Here is a 21,084-nt window from a genome sequence, read left to right as displayed (position 1 = left end):
CACATCTTTTGTACATCGGAATTAAAACTGCAGAGTAAACACAGGTCGTAGTTCTTGAGCATTTTGAGGAAAATGTAATGATAATATTGTCTTATCAACTTCTGTTTACTAATCCTATGTTCATACTGATATTATCAATTAGATACCACATCCTGCCCTGCTGTCAGAAAGACAAAGATAAGCGTCTTGCTTCTATACTGCCTCGGGGCTATACTGTTTCGGAGTTCACTATCAATGACGCGGTCCACAGTGATTGTAAATTAGAGCAGTGATGCTAACAAGAATGTCACCAAGCCTGCTGCTGGTCGCTCCCTCCGGAAGTGTGCTGTGCTTAAAAGGGTGTCAAGAACAGAAGTTACAAATAATGAAATAACTTCTCCATCATCACACTTTGGTTCCTACTCGTGCATTGTCCTTCATGCTCAGACTGTCTTGCTTGGTAGAACATGCCTCAGAACAAATACTGCTGACACAGCATATTAGAAAAACATCTGTTTAGTGTCTCACATCCATGCCCTCTACTCTAAAGGGGAGGTTTATTATTGTTATGTGTTTGTTGTTTAACACTGTCAGTGATAATCCAGCTATATGATGTCAGTATGTAAAAAATCCAACTTTGGACAGACACACGGGACTCAGATAAAGCTAATATGGTTGCCAGTCCAAGCAATTTTTCAGCAATAATATGAGAAATGGAATTTAGACTTTCAGTCAGCATGATTTTATGCAGCTTTCAGTAATAATCCAGCAATATCAAAACAGGGGACATTAGAATATGGGAAATCGACACTGGGTCTGGTTTCAGAAATTGTGCCCATAAAGGGACACAAAAGCGGATCTTCACTGAGATGAGCGGACCCTTTAACCATTCGTCTACCACCCTCTAGACCAGCCCTTTGGCCTAAAAAGGGAATGTTTTAACCGCAATGCCTTCCAACTGAGCGACATTAAGAGTGATGACATCGGGTTGGAATATAAGCACGTCACAGATGTGGATCACATGATTACATGGCTGCTCAGCAGCCCAGGCCTGTCAGAGCATATGACTGACAATACCAGGTGGCTGGACTTACTGTCTTCATGGATTGATGCATCCCTATTCGACAGATCAATAACATCTGGAGCTTGATAACTGATTACTGATTATGACAGCCTGCTGTCATACAGCTGGATTATTTTCACTGTGATCCTACACAACATACAACAGAAAAGGTTCATGAGAACCAACTGCAATCCCTGAATCCTTGGTACTGAGACAAAAACTGTATGAACGATGCATTAGTCAATCTTAACAAACACTACCAGGCAGGTACATTGGATTATTGTCTGATGCATGTTCACCAATGAACAAACGACAAGGCTTTCAGAGTACTGATGCTTACAGCCATGCTAAAATGCAATAAGTTGACCAAATCTCTGATGACATATACAGTACATTACTGAAGTACTGAACTGGTTTCAGTTTGAAAAGTCTGGCAGTTACTTTATTGCAGACAATATCAGACGACCCTGATGACAGACTGTGATAACATTTTGTTCGGTTTATGATAACACCACAACCTCTTGATAACACTATAATCTCATGACACAATACTACATCACCAAACCTCACAAGACTACAGCCTATAAATAACATGATGTATTACAATACTAACAATGCTCCCATTGTAAAGATGGTATTGCCCTGCTTTTGAGGACAAATCAGGAAAATAATGATGGATGCCACAAGAAAGTTGCTTCACACATTGTACTTGCAAAACAATGACCTCATGACACACACATCCTTCTACAACACTTTGACCTTATCTTGATTAAATAATACCATTGTCTTTGAATAACAACAGAACCTCATTATAACACTATAGTCTCATAACTACATAACAGACAGATCTCGTATGATCATAACACCATGACTTCATTATACAGAATGACTTCATTATAACACCATGTCTTCACCATAACACTATACCTTCATCATAACACTATGACCTATGTTCATTGTTCAACTCCATGATGTTACAAGATTTCATATTAAAATCTAATGATGACAATTTTCCTATCAATACGAACAGTTTGAACATGTATACCTCACTGAATACTCAAGGCATACATATGATGCTTATATTAATTAGTGACAGTCAGCAGTAAGTGTTTCAAGTCCATGCATGGACCGTGTTAGATGGTTAGACAGCCACATGCCATGCAATACTATCCAAAATGAGGTTGGCAAGACAGTCATGTTGCATGCTACAAGTCTGGTAATGCACTACGAACAGGAGTCCCTGAAGAGGAACATCTACAGAAGACTGTGCACATAAATAAATATTTCAAACTGCACATTCGACGAAACCAAAGTATCATGAGGACAAGAATAACCATGCTAGTTGCCAAAACAGGAGAAGGGGTTTCTAGAGAACACTCAGCCTTGACATCAACTAAAGACTGGAATTGAATTTGGTTCTGATGGATGCAACAGATGAACAAGTATTGGGCATATTTACCCTGACAGGAATAGGAAAGGTAGAGTGTTCTAAAGAAACAGTGAGCAACACGTTTGAAACTAGACAAAAACTGCTTCCCATTTTAGTCCACGGTTATCTATACTACAAAACAGTGTTTGAAACTACGCCTGAAAGTTAAAGGGTCCCTGCATATACTGTTCAAAATGAATTCCCTGTTTTCAAATACCAGGACCCCTGAACTCCATTTAGTTTCAAACACTGCTGAAGCGTAAAAAAAGTTTCAGTCATGACAGATGATCACATTACATGGCTTGGAAAACGCTATTTAACGTATGTAACTTGGTTAAAGAGCAGTTTGCATCTAGTGACAGATGTGCGAGCCCCTCGTCCCCTCTCTGTCTTGACGGAGATCTGAGCAAGGGCCTCACCTGCGATCGATGGAGGCATGGCAGAATAAAAGGGTCTCTATCTGGTTGCATGGAATGAGGGTCGAACCAGTCATCCCGAGCTTTACAAAATGTCTTTGCATCTGTCCTACACGATTTGTACAAATGGGTATCTAGTCTGCAAGTCAACAGAATATACCATTGTTAAACACCCATCACACAAACTCATTTTCAGTATCTCTGTTTATGCCCTTTAGATGCAAACTTACATTGAAATTAAGTTTTAGAATGACTCTTTATCCTCAGTCACAGGTTAGAGAGACCCCAAAATTGTTAAGGCATGTTAACTTTGTTGATAAAAGCTTCAGCAAAAATTCCACTGAAAATTACGCTAAATGCTAGTTGGGATAAGTTTGAAGAGCGTTTAGCAAAAAGAGAGGGTCTGCAAAATGTGGTGTTAGTAGGAACATCAATCTCATTAAAATCTTATCATTCCCCCAGCATGATATATCTGAGAACACACTTCAAAAGAAGACTGCGTCAAATGGCTGCCAACTCAGTCGATCATCAGTTTCTAAATTCTCGTATGAACCAGCAAGACATTCAGAAGAGTGCATCTGAGTTCTGGTTCTCAAAAGAGAATGAATTTTGGGGTTGGCTGGATTATTACTTAACGCTGCACTCAGTAATATTTCAACTATATGGCAGTGGTCTATAAATAATAGTCTGGATCAGACAATCCAGTGATCAACAGCACAAGCATCGATCTACACAACTGGGATATGATGACATGTGTCAACCAGACTGACCATCCGATCTCATTAGTCTCCTCTCATGATAAGCACAGGTTACTGAAGATCAAGTCTAAACCAGATCTTCACGGAATAAAGGTGACAGCACAATCATGGTTTTGAGGTCATTACATACACCCTTTCATTTCAGAATGACATGTGGTTTAGAACAAGGTAGAACCACTGAAGGAACAAACGTTTTCTTTGAATTTTCTTTCACTAAAATCAAAATATGCAGTGAAGAAATATAGGCAAAACAATTTCTTCAGGTGATTATTTAAGCATCCTTCACATTCGTTATACGATCATAGTTCTCTAGATTTCAGACGCAATTTTCAATGAAGGTGATCTCAGATTGTCGCACTCCATTGTCGGACCCATTGGTGGGCAAGATCTGATTTTAAGGAGTTTGGTAAGGACAGCTGAGCGGCAGAGACCCAGCACATGTGAATAGATTCCCCAGCTAAATACAAAGTTGGGCTCAGCTGGGAGGTTCAGATCTCCCGTCTGACATCAAAGATAAAATCAGCAAAGCAATGCAGCCTACAGAAGCAATGTCAAACAGCATTCTTTGGAGCATGTAGAGACACCCAGGAAAGGAACTAGCTAACAATTAAGTGGTGTCTTAGACAAAAACCATATTGGTGCCAATTTAAGTGCAAGGATTACAGTATTTAGATTCATTTACCCAAAAAACTGTTAGACCTGTGTTGCCAAATTCCAAGACCAGTGAAGATAAACATTTACCAGACACCAGTGAGTGAAAGACCAGTGGTTAGGTCAGCGCCATTCCAATCTAAAAAGCTCACATCGTTATATTACAGGGTGTATGATAACAAAAATAATATGTTGAAAAGTTTGTTAAAGCGGGAGGATGTCAGTTTAGATTCATATTAATTTCAGTTTCATGTTATTTTCACTTTCATGAGTCACTGTTCCATCACAAAAGAAAAATGACAGTAGATAAAATAAAAACGACATACAATCTGAAAATGATACCATTCTACCATGTGTCTATGAAAGAAGCTCTCTGTAGATCTAGGAGTCCATGCTTAGGCTGTCAGTGCCAGAAAAAATAGAAGCAATTTGTGCCTTGAACAGAGGGGCCTGATATTCTTCATGTACTTCCGACTGGAATTATTTCCCTCCGACTTGCAAATGATTGTAGCTCAAAGGTTCTTTTGCTCACCTTTCTTGATGGGGAAACATTTGAAGTGAATGAGATGGTTTTATGTTGCTTTAGCAATATTCCAGTAACATTAAAGTGGAGATGCCAGAAATGTGCTTCACCTATTGTTCTCATGTGGGGAATCAAACCTGGGTCGTCAGAGTGATGGGCAAATGCTTTAACCAATAGGCTAACCAACTGCCTCCCTCTTGTGAAAAGAGTAAGTGAGTGAGTCTAGTTTTATGCCGCAGCATTATACATGGCAGCAGCCAGTAAATAATCGAGTCTGGAGCAGACAATCCAGTGATCAACAGCATGAGCATCGATCTGAGAAATGGGGAACAGATGACGTGTCTACCAGGTCAGCAAGTTTGAAAAGTTTCCTCCAAAAAGACAAACAAGCCACAGCAAATGATCACATGGGTCTTCGGTCCATGTGATAAGTTCATGTGCATATAAAATTTGAGTCACAAGAACATTTATGCATATCATAAAAATAGTACAGTTAAAGTGAGTGAGTTGAGTTTCACGCCGCTTTTAGCAATGTTCCAGCAATGTCATGGCGGATGACACCAGAAATGGGCTTCACACTTTGTACCCATAAAGGGACTTGAACCCAGGTCTTCAGCATGATGTGCAAATGCTTTATCTACTAAGCTTTATCTACATCACAGTGACCCTTGTCAAATGACTGAAATATCACCGATGCAATAGGAACAATAAGATAAGGCATCTTTTACGTATCTGTGACATGGCAACAGAGGTAATTGACAGATCAGATCATGAACACATTTCAGGAACTAGTTTCAGACAGGAATCATGGCACTGAGATGATCCTAAATCTTGGGCCTAGATTTTCTAAGCTTTCTCAACACTAACATACTTGAAAGGGCCATACATTAAGTTATGAATATCTTAGCACTGAGAGAGCTTCGAAAATCTGGACCCAGAACTGACTTAGGACAGTCACAGAGATATAATTGCTTTTTGGAACAAGCGCCGAGTTAATTTTTAAGGTTTTGTAAAGGCCAAACCACTTCATTCGCATTAAAAAGAAACATTATTCACCCATTTGTTCATACAGAGACTATGTAATCTGTTCATTGGGAATGGGTTCCTTAAAGTTAAAGAGAAGGAAGAATGTTGATGGTTATTAAGGCAATAGAATATTTCAGCAACATATCAGCTATGTAATGGCAACAAATATGCTGCCTCGATGACAGTAGGATGACTCTTATTAGGCCAAGTTATAGGTACCGTTTGTGTTTCTTTACATGTCTTAGACAGAAACTGTGGCCATGTACCCTCTATGAACCATTTTTCAGTTCCATCATTGATGTGTGAGTGAGTGAAAGAGTGAGTGAGTAAAGGTTGATGCTGCTTTTAGCAGTATTTCAGCAATATTGCGGTGGCGGACACCAGAAATAGGCTTCACATACTGTGCCAATGTGGGAAGCAAACTCTGGTCTTTGGCATGACGAAATGAATGCTTTAACCATTGGGGTACCCCACCATCCCCGACACGTGGGAGGAAAGCAGAAGTGATGCAGATCTAATCCACTTCAATAATCAGGGGAACCTGAGATTTAAACCCACAATCAGAGGATTCTGCAACACTAAAGGGAAACAACTCTGTCCCTACCTATTTCCAGATCATAGGGTTCTGGATGAAAATGGACTCTCAGAGGTAGAAGATGAAGAACAGGAGCTAGTACATACCTGAAGTCTCTCACAATAAAGAACTGAATCTCCAGCAGCCTTTCTTCACACATATCAGTCATATCATCGCTATCAACATTCTCCATCAAACAGTTGATGACACTGGCAAACATAAACAAGGAATCATTATAAACAAATACAAGTAAAAATAGTAACAAGAAGACACAGTCATCAATATCCCCCACATTACCTCCAATCTCATTCTAGTCACACTCGTTGTCAGGGAAACGCAAAAAATATTTTATTAAGAACACCCAAACTACCAAAAGGCACTAATACACAACCAGAACAAGAAGCTTGGTGAAGGAATATGGAATGGTTTTAAAGTTCTGATCCGGAAAAGATAAATGTGCACAGATGGACGCGTGGCAGGGGATAATTAGTATTTGTCATGCACTATACTCCTTCCGTTGAGGTTCCTCAAAGGGCAGAAAAACAATCAAATTAACCCAAACTCCCAAGCTGCTGTGAGGTGCCAGAAGGGTACTACCGGCACCTTGAGCAAGCACTAGGATATGCATGCTATATAAATATCCTATAATAACAACACTAGTCATGACTTATCCCACAGGGTACCCATTTTCTGCTAGGTGACGAGACAATTTTTAACACACTCACTTGCCAAAGGTGGCCCCACATTTATCACATGTGCTTAAGTGTGGGGAAGACAGAAGACTTAGACACTCTCAAAAGTCAAGCTGCCAAATAGAAATATGGTCACCCATCCAAAACCTCTGCCCCTAAAGTTATATCAAATGAATAATGCTGACCGACGATGAGGCAGTAACAATTCATCCAACACTAAATAATAAACAGACAAATAGTCCATACTGTCACAGACTGCTACAGGTCTGTTAGTCTAAGACAAATAACAATCGAGATGGACTAGTTGGCATATTCCCATAGTGGCTCCCAATCACCAATCTATAACACTGCAAACGAATCAGAAATGATTAGGAAAATGGTGTCTGCTCCCTCCAAATATACCAGCCATACGGTGGTGGTCTGTAAATAACCAAGTCTGGACCAGACAATCTAGTGATCAAAAGCATCAGCATTGATCTATGCAACCAGCTTACAATGACATATGCCTATCAAATCAGCAAGCCTGACCACCCAATCCCATTAGTTGTCAGTTGCGTCTTATGACAATACCAATTCGATCATCACAGGTCAGTCTCAAGTTTCATTGCAAAGAACCCCTAACAGCTAGAAATTTTCTTACCCTCCATCTCCTGGTTGGACATCGTCACAGAGTTTGTCAATCACTGACTGACATGCTCGCTGTAAAGCACTATCTACCCTGATGTCAGAACCCACATCTGCCTCTCGCATCAGGTTTTCAAGCTGAAAAACATACATCACAACAGATGTTTACATGCTAACAAAGGGATAGGCAACAAGCTGAGGAAAATATACACAATAATTGAGTGAGTGAGTTTATATCTATGCCGGACCCCATAGTATTCCAGATTTGGCGGTAGTCAGTAAATAATTGAGACCGGACCAGGCAATCCAGTGATGAGAAGCAGTTGGGATACTATGACATGTGTCGTGACAGTGAGCCTGACCATTTGATCTCGTTAGTCATCTCCTATGACAAGCTACAGCTACTGAAGATCAAATCTAAAACCGATCTTCAGAGGTCAAATTAGACACAAACTGCTGACTGAAAGGAAGTCTGGAGTCCTGGTTAATTTAGTAAATTTAATCAACACTGTTACTTAAATAAAAAGTGCTTCACTTATGCATGCTGATAATTAATACAAATATTCGAATATGATGAAATCAATACTGGATTCGAAGCAGTTAGATTCCAATAAAAATTCCAAGTGATTAAAACATAACACATTAAACGTATTTAAATAGAACCAATTTGTTGAGCAATAATAATAGGGATATAGAAGGATATCCCTGCATTGTTTTAACATATATAGCTATCTGTTTCCTAGCTTGCATGAAGGAGAAAGGACATACTCTAAAACATCATGTTCCTCACGACAAAAGCTGACACTAACAATCCCCCTCCACTTTTTAATACGACTGTAGAGAGATAATATCAACACAAAAATTCAGTGCAATCATATAAACAAAATTATGACCAGTAAACTGAGTCTTGGGATAAAGTAAAGAATAAGCTAAATAATATCCAAATCTACAACAATCTCACTGCACTGGTGTGAATGAGATTACTTTTACATTACTTTCAGAGATGTTCCAGCAATATCTTGGTAGGGGACACCAGAAATGGGCTTCACACATTGTACTCAAGTGGACAATTGAAACTGGTCCTTTGGCATGACAAGCGAACAGTTTACCCACTGGGCTACCCCACTGCCCTATCATTACATTGATTTAAGGATGGGTAGCCTAGTGGTTAAAACATCTGCTTGTCAGGCTGAAGACCCAGTTTTGATACCAAACATGTTGAACAATGTTGAAGATTCATTACTGGATATTGCTGGAATATTGCTAAAACCGTGTTAAACCATACTCATTCAACTTGGAGGATATTATGCATTGTAAAAAACCTCCCTCATACAATTTACACAAGAAAATACCAACAGTAATGAACAATACCTCTCTTGTGCAAGCTGCTGTGATCTTGGGCTTATCTGTGACTTCTTTAGCCAAACCCATGAGACAGTGGAGAGTTTCCCCTCCAATGTCCTTGTCATTGCAGTAGGCCTTGATCTCATCACCACATCTGGCCACAAGGACAGGGGACAGCCTGTAGTCCTCCATCAGCATCTTCCTCACATCCTCCATCTGGGCCACACACTTGCCCTTCAGCTTCTTACCTGGAACAGGGCCATGGGCAGTATGGTTAGAGGTTCACTGCTTTTGTGTGTTTGTCACCTCATACAACAAGCAGGGTTTACTGAAGATGAATCCGGATTTTCACTGGTCTCATCATTAGTCAGAAAACCAACACAATACCACAGTACCTGGACTATTCTAGCAGTACTGAATATGGAGAAAGAAAAGTTACATACCTGTTTTGGCTGCATTTTCTAGACAAAGAAGCACCGAAGCACGTTTGGTGTCCCTATTTGTACTTGATCCAGAGAAGCAGTCATTCTTTTCAATGTCATTCTTGCATGCCTTGTAAAAGCTCTTGTCCATTTTCACATCCTCGGAAATCAGTTTCTGCCTAAGCTCGATCTTCTCACGACACTGAAACAAATCTGCTTGTTAGTTCCTGGTCCATGTCATCTAGAGCGTTTTTCTCCCTCAAAGAGGATCAAAATAAAAAACAAAAAACATGCAATATCCAAACAATATCCAATTTGTGCCACCACAAACATTCCAAAGCATTCTCAAGACCTTAACATCTGAACATATTTTTTATATATGTGAAAGGAATCTGCCAAGGCGACTTAGAAGAGTGAGTGAGTGAGTTTAGTTTTACGCCGCTTTTAGCAATATTAAAGCAATATCACTGCAGGGGACACCAGAAAATGGGGACTTAGAAGAGATACGAATACCCTGTAATATAATAACATGATCACTTACAGTGACAGCTAAGGGCAGTTAATGGGCTGCAAATAGATGGAATGCCAACATTGGAAATTACATTCCAGCTTGGGAATATGCATCTTTTTTAGTATTGTAGACTAAGGGCACACACTAGTGTTGGGAATCGGTCAAAATATCATAATAGTACAGATCTGTCCTAAGAAAATTCAAGGTCTGAATATGTAAAAACCTACCTCATGGCTCATGGCTTTATCGGCAACATGTTTGTACAGGCAGTTGAACACTTTGCCCCCTCCGGCTGTCACAGTAGAACACAGATGCTCTCTGTCTTCTCTACATGCATAGTAAAGAGGTCGGTCGAGGTGGTAGTCGTCTGACTGAAGTTCGTATGTTCTCAAAACCTGGACTTTACACTTGCCAGATAGGTTGGTCATCTTTTCAGCCAGGCATGACAAAGTACGACCCTGAGTGTGAAGCTGATAGGAAAAAATAACACAAACATCAATGACATGACAATGGCACCGCAGAAGGCCTGTTACTGATCGAAGGTGAGTGAAAAGAGTTTAGTTTTATGCCGTTTTCAGCAAAATTCCAGCCATGTGGTGGAGATCTGTAAATAATCAAGTCTGGACCAGACAATCAAGTGAACAACAACATGAACACTGATCTCTGCAACAGGGAAACGATGACATGTGTCAACCAAGTCAATGAACCTAACCACTCAATACCATTAGTCATCTCTAAATAAGCACAGTCACCTTTTGTGGCAAGCATTGATTGCTAAAGGCCAATTCTACCCCGGATCTTCACAGGTTGATAGCTTCTATATAAAGTCTACTGATATAGGGATCTTATGTTTGTTTAGTGAGGATTCAGCATCAATAGTGTTTGCTTTTATGAAATGACTGTGAGCATGCTGTGGAAATCTGTGTCACTTATGACATCACAAAAGTGGAAACGTGAATGCACCCTACAAAATGTTAATACAACATATTTTGAATGACAGGAAGTACAACTCTTGTCATATCTCTCTCTCCAATGTAACACATTTATCAGTAAAGTAGACATTATTGTACTTTAGCTGGGATGAATGGGTCAGCTGTCTGACCATGTGTGCTGTCAATTAGATCTCTGAATGTTAGAAATTAGAATAGGGTTAATTTGAATTTATTTTCAATGTCAACATTTAAGAAAAAAGATAAAACAAACACAGTGAAAGGATCAGACTCACAGCTTCATCTTCATCACCTTCACTTCGGCCACATCGATGCTTGCTGATATCATCAAAACAAGCCTCAGCAAAGTTGTATATCAGCCTATAGTCGCTGAACACAATGGTAGCCATTTTGTTCAGAAATTGGCGGCAAGATGAAGAAGTTACGTTATCAAAGTTTTCAATCAGACAGGAAATAATTGTACCCTGACCTCTCTGTAAGCTGCTGCACTCCTTGATCTGAAACACAACACAATTCAGCATGATAATAAACATGGTAAGATATTTAAGCAAATATTTCTAATGACTAATTGCCATTTCAAGGTCTTTCAAAGATCATTCACCTAAAAGTGTCGTTTAGAAGTTTGGTATGACCTAGACAAACAATCATTTTTGGACCGACAACTTAGTTATTGCAATAGATGTTACACTTCGATCACCCCTTGCTTGATAACAGTACTAGCATATATTGCAAAAAAACAAAAGTTGCTCATCCATAGTAATTGTTTCTTCAACTCAAAATATAACCAGTTAAGGGATGTTTCATCATTCTGTCACAGCACAACTTTTTTAAAAATAAAATAACCCCAAAATGTTTAACACTATCCTTAATAATAACACTTTCAGAAGCTTGTTGAATGCATTTTAACACTTAAAACAAAGGAACAAAAAAGAAATTCATTATATGAAATTGTTAAAAAAATCTGGATGAAATTTAAGTTACCTTTCAAAATGTTAAGAAGACCAAGACTGTTCAGATATTTCTCTTGTTAACTGACATCACCACTAGACCCCATATCTAATCACAAAGTCCCAACAGAATGTTACGTAACTCACATAAACAAATTTAGCAGGAAAATATACTACCCATCAAAACTTAGACTCACTAGTGAAAATGTAGCCACTTACTTAAGTCAGATGTTCCAAACAAATTTTGCAAAACACACCATTCTGTTGAAAGGTACTGTTTACACACGAACTGATGTATTGTATAACATATTCGTAATATTGACAGGGTTGTTGTCCTGAGTTCAAGATATGATAAAACTCAGTGAAAATTGGCTGATTCTTAACAATATTTACCCCCAAATGCATCTGTTCACATGCACAATATTTGCATATGCTTTTCAGCAATCTGATCCACAAATCTCGTGCAGTTCATCAGCATAAGGTTGGTTCCCTTGAGTTAGTGGGGAAATCCATCTTCAATGTAACCATATACATATATAGTGAGTGAGGGAGTTTAGTTTTACGCCGCACTCAGCAATATTCCAGCTATATGGCGGCGGTCTGTAAATAATCGAGTCTGGACCAGACAATCCAGTGATCAACAACTTGAGCATCGATCTGCGCAGTTGGGAACCGATGACATGTGTCAACCAAGTCATCGAATCTGACCACCCGATTCCGTCAGTCGCCTCTTACGACAAGCATAGTCACCTTTTATGGCAAGCATGGGTTGCTGAGGGCCTATTCTACCCCGGGACCTTCACAGGCCACATATATAGTGACTGATGGGCATCATATGACATAAATGATGAAATGACTTACCGTCTGTAGTTCAGACTTGCAAACATCTTGTGAGGCATGTTCAAACCGTTCATCCTTTGTCAAGTTCCGCTTGTACATCCACAGAAACTGTCAAAAATCAAGCAAAACACACATGAAAAATGCTGACAATGCATAACCAATATTACTTGTTCACTGGTCACTCGGGAAACATTGGTTGTTGTACTCTCAATGTTTGTTCAGGAACATAAACAAACATCGAAGATACATCGGCCCCAAGCACCCAACGAACAACACATCATCTTATCGTCTAACCGAATACCTCAATGTTAATTTTGAACTGTTTGAACTGAAGCATGGGTATTGGATCGCAGCCATCGCTAGATTTGCAGACTACAAGAAATGCAGATTTAGAGTTATCTCACTTCCATCTTTTTGCAATCGCAAAACATCAAAACTTTTCATACATCATATGTGATTCAATTATAAAAATTACTACCAGCAATATTACTTCAACAAACAAATTTGACCTGACAAGTGACTGATCTTGTGAGCACTGTTCTGTGTAGTCTGTGTACAAAACATCACACTACCTGGGCAAGTAACTGCACCTGACCTAGTTCCCGGATCCATAGTGTTCCAAATGTTATTGTTACGACCAGTTGCAACTACAGTCAGCCCTTGCAATAATGCGCTGCGCGATACCGCTGATTCGGTTAAAAAGTTGAACTGGGATCACACTCCTTCATGAAATCGAAAATAGCTCAGCAACAAATCCACTGTTGCGCTCCTATTAATTATATAAACTAGTGACATTCAGTGTGGATGGCAACTGACAGTGTTTATTGTACATATCCATTGTTTCAGATGCTTAAAACATGCAGGGTTTTCTCAATAATAATCATACCAACATCATAGTAGTAACTTATGAAAGACAAGACATGCCATCAGTCGAGTTACGAAGAGTAGTTACAAAGTTTGCTGTGATGCAACTGTGATAAAACACAGTCATCCCAGAACGTATGGTGTCAGAAACCACATTTTATTTGATTAAATTCAATCACAATTTTATTTATTAAAACTGTTGACAGAACCACCGGAAACCCTGTGAGAGAATGGCATTACCTCATACCATACGCGCACAACTTCCGCTTACCACATTCGTGAGGGTCCGTTTTTCGCATCTACGACGATAGCACCAGTTTCACATTATTCTTAGCAATCACGAACAGATTACAGTGTTGTAATACATGGACTATGAGACCCATTATTGACTCATTGAAGTCATTTTCAGCAATTAAATGGCCAACATTTTGTTATTTTTACAATTAAAGTTGCAAGTACCACGGGAAGTCAGCGGTGACTTGTCAAACTGTCTCCTACGTAAAATATATCCGGACTGGTAACGGCCTGGGTTCATTGTTATCTTTAAATATGATTGTAGAAAACATATGTATGTACGGAAAACTTGCAATCAAAAATCACAAGACATGATAACTTAATTGTTGTTCCTGTTATCAAAGACGTATATTCACGTGAATTCATGTGCTGTTATTCAAGTTCAACTAAGCCCGAAATAGCAATCAGCTGTACACAGATAATTTGGTCCAATGCACCGGTGATTCAGGTAAAAATGATCCGATAATATCACATCAAAGAACTTCTATTTCATGATAAGAATATTTTACATATAAAGCAATTATTGTAACAGATTATTTTACATTTCTATTTGACTAGTATGTAATGCATGTTTTCATTTTCAAAGTTGGTTTATTTTTACCTTCAACAACACGATATATTTTTGACTGGGCACAATGCACAAAATAGCAGCTTTGCTATGTCCTTGGAAAATACGATTTTACTTGGCCTTTGTTTCACATTATGTAATAGGTACTATAACGCTGATGTATAATAACGCGGGGTTGGGGTCATATGTGGACCCCAAGACACTCATTATGGCAAGGGAGGACTGTATATACATGTACTAGCAAATAAGGATAAGTTGAGCACCAACTTGACAATTGACCTGTATCAGCATATATGAGTGGTGCCCACTGGTGCCTGCTATTGTGAGTGAAGGGACCCTTATTGTCCACAACCATGTGTGAGCCTTAAGAACAATGCACTGAATCAATTTTATTCTCATGGACTGCAAGTTCACTAGCCTACATCTACTCTACCTTTCACAAAACTGACTTGCTCACTGCTGTGCACCGCCTACTTCTTGTAAACATGTTCTCTGCGCCACTCCTACTTATCCTTGTTTGACACTGACAGTAGTTTATAATCAGCTTACAGATGTCGTAGCTCTACAAATGCTTTTTGGAATGGGACCCAGACCACCCAATCAGTTTTTGCCACTTAGCACAAATAGCACAGGTTGGTGGATACCTATCGAACATGTCTCTAACATGTTACAAGAAAAGAAAATATGAACAGTTAAAACTCCTTAAGATTCAACAACATTTAAAATCTGTTGCCATGGTTACCATTTTCATTAAATACAAAGCAAAAGCTGCTATATGTCTTTCGCAAATGACTACTTCCTCTGTACTTACATGCTGGCATGGCTTGGTCAGTTCAGTGTCCATCTGAAATTAATAATTTCTCAAATGTATTTCAAAGCACATATGGCAAACACCACATGGCAAATAGAAACATCAGTTCTCTCAAAGTAACTTGAGTTTCCATGGTTACCAGATCTGACACAAACAAAGGTATACATTCACACCTAGGTCAGTCTCAGAGTGTTAACAGACCTGTGTCAACACTGAAAGCATGAAATCATAATTTCAAAAATCCAATATCTTGCATCGTCAACACGGTAAACACATTGCGTACTATTTTCTCTCCACAGCATAAATTAACTGACATTCTTACCTTGAACTTTTTGAAGGTAATATATATTTAACAAAATTAAAATAATTATGCAGCGCAGTGACACAACCAAAGATATATTGTTGTCACCTTCAACCGACAATTTTTTTGGTCAAAGTTACATTTGCTGTTCATGAAAAGTAAATAGTAAAATGATATGCTGTCACCTTCAAACCTGTAAATGAGAATGTAAGGCTGCATAAACATAATAAAATATTTCTCAGGCATATTTTTTTTCAAAAGTGACAAGGGGGGTAAAAAAGGTGACAAGGGATGAACACATTTTTACTTTTTTCTCTCTCAGAAATACAGCTTGGAAAGTTTAGCTCACGTTGATGAGTTGTAGATTCAGTCACGCTCATTCTTGCCGACACTCATACTTATAGTCGATGAATAGGTGATCAGGACACGGCCAAATAAAAATTACCTTAACTGGCATCGAAAAATCATTACGCCCACAAATAAAAGTGATGCGCCGATGCTGAAGAATTATTTCACTTTTTAACTTAGCCTAATTTGAACTAACCATTAAAACCCTAAGTCAGCATTTTCAAAATGACAAATATATTAACTGCTTCAGAAGCAAATACTTTGAAAAATCTTGTGTTTTATATGCAATTTTACATTCACCATAAATTTTAAAATTCTGTTTTTTGAACATGAAAAGCATTCAGTCCATAACAAGTATGTAACTTCTCACCAGGATAATAAATAAATATCAGGTGCAGTCACACTAATGAAGGTGTGGCAAGGTTCTATTCAAAATCCACCAATCGGGTTGATCATGCCTGTGTAACTACCCTACCCATGCTAACCCACCACCAAACCTAGTTGTAGTAAAGTGGAAAAAGATTGGAGCAAACATTGATAAACGGTAAATCAAAAACATGGTGAATCTGACTGGGGCAGTCAGCCGGTTTGTGCGCGTGTGTTTATAGCTAATGTTGCACAGGTGAGTGAATTTAGTCTTATGCCACACCCAGCTACCTGCAAATCTGGACCAGACAAACCAGTGATCAAAAGCATGAGCATCAATTTATGTTGCTGGAATTCTATGACGTGTGTCAACAAAGTCAGAGAGTCCGACCATCAACAGTTGCATGGCTACTGAAGGCTGACCTGGCTTTTCACTTGCACCTTAGAGTAAAGTTTGTGTCACATGTCATTGCTATTTCATAATACTCATAAAATAATCCATGTTTTGTTTGTTATTTGATTGTTTTAAGCCACACTCAGCAAATTCTATCTATATGGCAGAGGTCTGTAATAGTGTAAATGATCAAGTCTGGGCCAGACAATCCAGTGATCAAGACAATGCAGATACAATGACGTGTCAACCAAGTCAGTGAGTCTGACCACCTGGTCCCATTAGTCACCACTTAAGATAAGCAGGGTTACTGATGATCAATTCTGTCCCACATATTTACAGGCAACTTTCGCTGAGAAATATCTTAACATTTAATTGTCTCATGTAAACACGTAGATGGTGATCATCCCTCTTCAAACCAGCTGACACCTTCCTTGTTCTGTAGGGTGTCAAAACATGATGGTCTACAAGGCTGGAATGGGAACTAGTAATCTCAGGGTAGAAAACATAGGTAAAACATGACACAACATACCTCATCACTTTCGTCTGTTTTCTTAAATAAAACACTGAAATATACCATCTGGCCATTGTAACATTCATCACATTTAATCACTTTAAAGAATTTTCAGGGGAATTGTTCTACCAGCCTTAACATTTATCATGGTTACCTTGCTTTGATTTATCTCCTGCCATGATCTATCTAGCCTGCCATGATCTACCTAGCCCTGACAATTGCCCAAGTAACTACAATCTTCATCTATCTGATCTAATATTAGAGCTGCAATGATTCACCCAAATCTTGATTCAATTCGATTTTCAATACTGGACCCTTCATTCGATTCTTCATGCAAATATACACACCAGACTTCTTTTAACCCCAGTAGCCAGCTGTGTTAGCGTGAAATCCATTGCAAGCTTGACAATGTCCACTAACAATGATTCTCGTTGGATAATTAGCCTGTGTCGACCAATCATGTTTTGCCTTCTTGCACATGTTTGAGCGCCAGAGACTGTACTGGGTTTTGGTTATTATGGTTTGGCTGTATGGAAATAATTTTAATAGGTATTCAAATATCAAATCAGAACAGTAATAATGGTCATCAAAAATTGAAACTAAGGGGTCAGATTAGATTTTCAATGAATCAAACCAAAATGTTGTAGCCATATCTAACACTGACTACACCTGACATCAATGTTGATGCTGGTCAAAATCTGCCATCTATCAAGCCTAACTTTTCACATATCATCTTGACTACTTGAGCAGGGCAGATTCCTTTTGTATTGTCTCCTGCCTCCTGCCATGTCTATCTAGCTTGCTTCCTACCATATACTCTTCAAAAAATGTAGGAAAATATAACCTTTCAATTTAGATAAAAATATAACTTATAAGTGTTAACAAACTTTTCAAAAACATCATATGAATGCAAGCTTGTTTCCTATGATATCTAATTTCCAGCCAAATGTCATGTCAAGAAAACCATTTCTTTTATTCATCACTGAATTAAAAAAATTAATCACAGTAACACAGAAGTCTTTACTTGTATGAACACTTAACATGTTGTTTCCAAGCTTCTGAACAACAAATCCGAAGGCTGGTTGGTTTGTTTGTTGTTCGTGCTGTTATATTTCCAGCTATATGGTGACGGTCTGTGTTCGAGTGTGGACCAGCAATCCAGTGATCAACAGCATAAGCATCACAAATCCAAACTATCCAGACACATTCACTGCACTTAAGTCAACACCCAACAAATCAGAAAAACACATCAAAATCTACGAAGCTACAGCTTGTGAGTGGGCAGACCATTAAATTATGAAATCAATACTGATTAATTCTTGGAAAAATTATGACACAGGATTGGACAGATACAAAATGTGGACTTTTGTCCGTATCATGTTCAGATTCAGTAGTACTAGTAACTATAAATAAAAATACTTCCATGAGCAACTCCTCTAGAATTTAACAATGCAAAACAAATTAGCATGAACAAATATCAAGTCCATGGGTCATGAAATCCCATTTACAGGTTTGTGCTTAAGAAAAGCAAAACTGCTCTTGGAATTCATCTGCTAAATGACTAACCAGTAAAATCTGTAAAATATCAAAACATTCCTGAAGTTAGACATGTCTTCTAGGATCAAGCTTCATATACTGAACCCACATGGACAATCCATCCCAAGTCTTCGAAGTGACAAGCAAACACATTATAAACACTTGTCTGCCTCACCATCCCCTCATTGGAAAAATGACATGCTGTCATTTTCAAGTTAGATAACTGTTCAGATTAAAAGACTGATACTAGCACCCTCTACATACTGTAAAGATGTAAATGGTGACGTAGAACGGAGGTACAATGTAATACAACTGTCAATATTAATCAAACACTCCATACATGGTGACTTCTGTTTTGGTTGTATGCTTACCGACTGTCTAAACAGACAAACAAAAACAAAAATCAAAACAAATACAGTGAGCAAATGATCTCAATTCATCTATGACCAGGATTAGTAAAATAAAGGGCTTAATTTACGTTGACAAGCTCTGCACTAACACATCTCATCACCACCACGGTCCTTCCTGCATATCCCATAATTCTCACTACTACAAAAGGCATCTCTGAAGCAATCATAAACAAAATACATCATTTTTTAAAACTATACACAAATAGAAGTATGTACTCAGCTGTGAAGTGTTGTCATACATAAACAATCTTCATAAGACCTTTTTCTATAAAGTGTTTCCACTATTGGTCAACTTACAACCAAACCAGAATTATGCCTGTGGATATTGTTAATTGCTCTGCGCATGCACACAGTGAGGTGAAAAGTAATGTGAAACCACCGAATATTGTCATCTAGATGTCTGAAGATTATCAATGATTTTGTAAAGCATATCCTGTTGTGATGTTGAACTTGAAAAGGGATACCAACATTATGAAAGCATTTCTAAGGGAAATTGACAAGCCAATAAGGATACGCCACTCACTCACACAGATATAATCTGCATTAATTTCTGTTGGGATACAAATGCTTTTTCAGCCTGATCATAACATATACTCAGGATGTTTCAATATAAACATACTGTAGTTCTACAAAAGCTATAGGCTAAAAAGATGCATTCAGAAAACACTATTCACATTGTTTTTGCGAAGGAACATTTATAACCACCATTGAAACATACCATGTGGCCCTTACCATGTATATACCCTGATGTATACTGTTATGATTTTCAATGTATGAAAATGTAACACGGACATAATCGAACCCTTATCAACTATCAAGATTCGGAATCAGAGCTTCCACCACGGCCAGGTGTTTGCCACTTATCAGGTTTTTCATTACCTTAAGATCATTCTGCAAACAATCAAGAACCATGAAGTTCTTGTCCCATAAGTTTTGAGGACAGTGTTTTCGGACTTCTGCTCCACACTCTTCTGAATCTGATATTTTGATCTGGTATCCTTTACGTGGAGGTTTGTGCATTTGGTCCACATTCCCTATGCGTTTTGGATTGACTTGAAAGTTTGAATTTCTTGGCAAGGCATCCCCGAACTTCTGATTCCCTGTTTGTTGTAGTTTATTCACATATGGCACTTCGTTGTTTTGTGGGTTGTTTCCAATGCCATTATTTCTTTGAGGGAATTTGGGATTTATTTTCCCGTCAAAGTTACTGTTGCTAAACGGTTTCCGATTGCCACCAAAACTATTATCAACTGCAGCTCTTTTTTCCCGGTGGATGTTTCCATCGTTCCTCAGACTGTCATCTATTTTTTGTCCATGAGAACACACAAATGCACCTAAAAGTAAAATTGTAAGACACAACTTTGCGACACGTCGTCCGAACGCCGCCATCTTGGTTGAATAACTACATACGAAACCAATGCGCAGACTGATGTATGCACACCATAAGGAAATTTAACATGGAAACGTATTTCGTGATACCACATTCCTAAAGCAGCCATGCAGTATGTTGGTCAATATTATACCGCAACATTTACAAATGCAGCCTGCCGCAAGCCGTTAAATAGCATAATTGTATTGAACTATATTTTAGGTGTAAGAATGTCCGTTTGCCAACTTACCTTCCCGGAAGTAAACAAAAATGTCAAAGTCGACTACCGTAAATGTTGTACTTAGTGCTAACATTTTTGTACGTTGGACAGTTGAACTTTGTCAATAAATGTAGGAGTGTTTGCCGAATCGCGTAAGAAATAATAGAGACCAACTTCACTGTCGTAATTCAGCATATATGATATCACGTTGAGATACTGATCGAAACCTTTGCAATCAAAGTGCACTAACTCAAGAGAAACACAAAATAGTTTATTGTGTCAAAACTACCTCCATTTTATTTGAAAGCGTGTGTTTGTTCTTGGATTGTGAAGGGGTGTGGAA

The 21,084-nt window shown here is 38.5% G+C and overlaps 1 protein-coding gene across 4 annotated transcripts in view; it reads right to left on the bottom strand.

Moving 5' to 3' along the window:
* The window catches only part of LOC137257914 (Golgi apparatus protein 1-like), a 55,931-nt gene extending 35,207 nt beyond the window's left edge, over window positions 1-20,724 (bottom strand). Inside the window, exons 1-10 of one of the 4 annotated variants that reach the window (XM_067795421.1) lie at window positions 20,032-20,724; window positions 15,287-15,319; window positions 12,771-12,857; window positions 11,238-11,459; window positions 10,240-10,482; window positions 9,523-9,703; window positions 9,107-9,327; window positions 7,752-7,873; window positions 6,527-6,628; window positions 2,891-3,026 (exon numbers count right to left, since the gene is read on the bottom strand). In XM_067795421.1, coding sequence (XP_067651522.1) covers window positions 2,891-3,026; window positions 6,527-6,628; window positions 7,752-7,873; window positions 9,107-9,327; window positions 9,523-9,703; window positions 10,240-10,482; window positions 11,238-11,459; window positions 12,771-12,857; window positions 15,287-15,319; window positions 20,032-20,541 — 1,857 coding nt within the window. In that variant the 5' untranslated portion in view covers window positions 20,542-20,724. The remainder of the gene's footprint in view (window positions 1-2,890; window positions 3,027-6,526; window positions 6,629-7,751; window positions 7,874-9,106; window positions 9,328-9,522; window positions 9,704-10,239; window positions 10,483-11,237; window positions 11,460-12,770; window positions 12,858-15,286; window positions 15,320-20,031) is intronic. The other 3 variants (XM_067795418.1, XM_067795420.1, XM_067795417.1) reach the window with 3 other exon arrangements.
* Between the last annotated feature and the right edge of the window lie 360 nt (window positions 20,725-21,084).

Source organism: Haliotis asinina, chromosome 12 (assembly GCF_037392515.1).
Source record: "Haliotis asinina isolate JCU_RB_2024 chromosome 12, JCU_Hal_asi_v2, whole genome shotgun sequence".
Classification (NCBI taxonomy): domain Eukaryota; kingdom Metazoa; phylum Mollusca; class Gastropoda; order Lepetellida; family Haliotidae; genus Haliotis; species Haliotis asinina.
The sequence above is the reverse complement of the archived record's forward strand: the minus strand, read 5'-3'. Positions and strand labels throughout refer to the sequence as shown.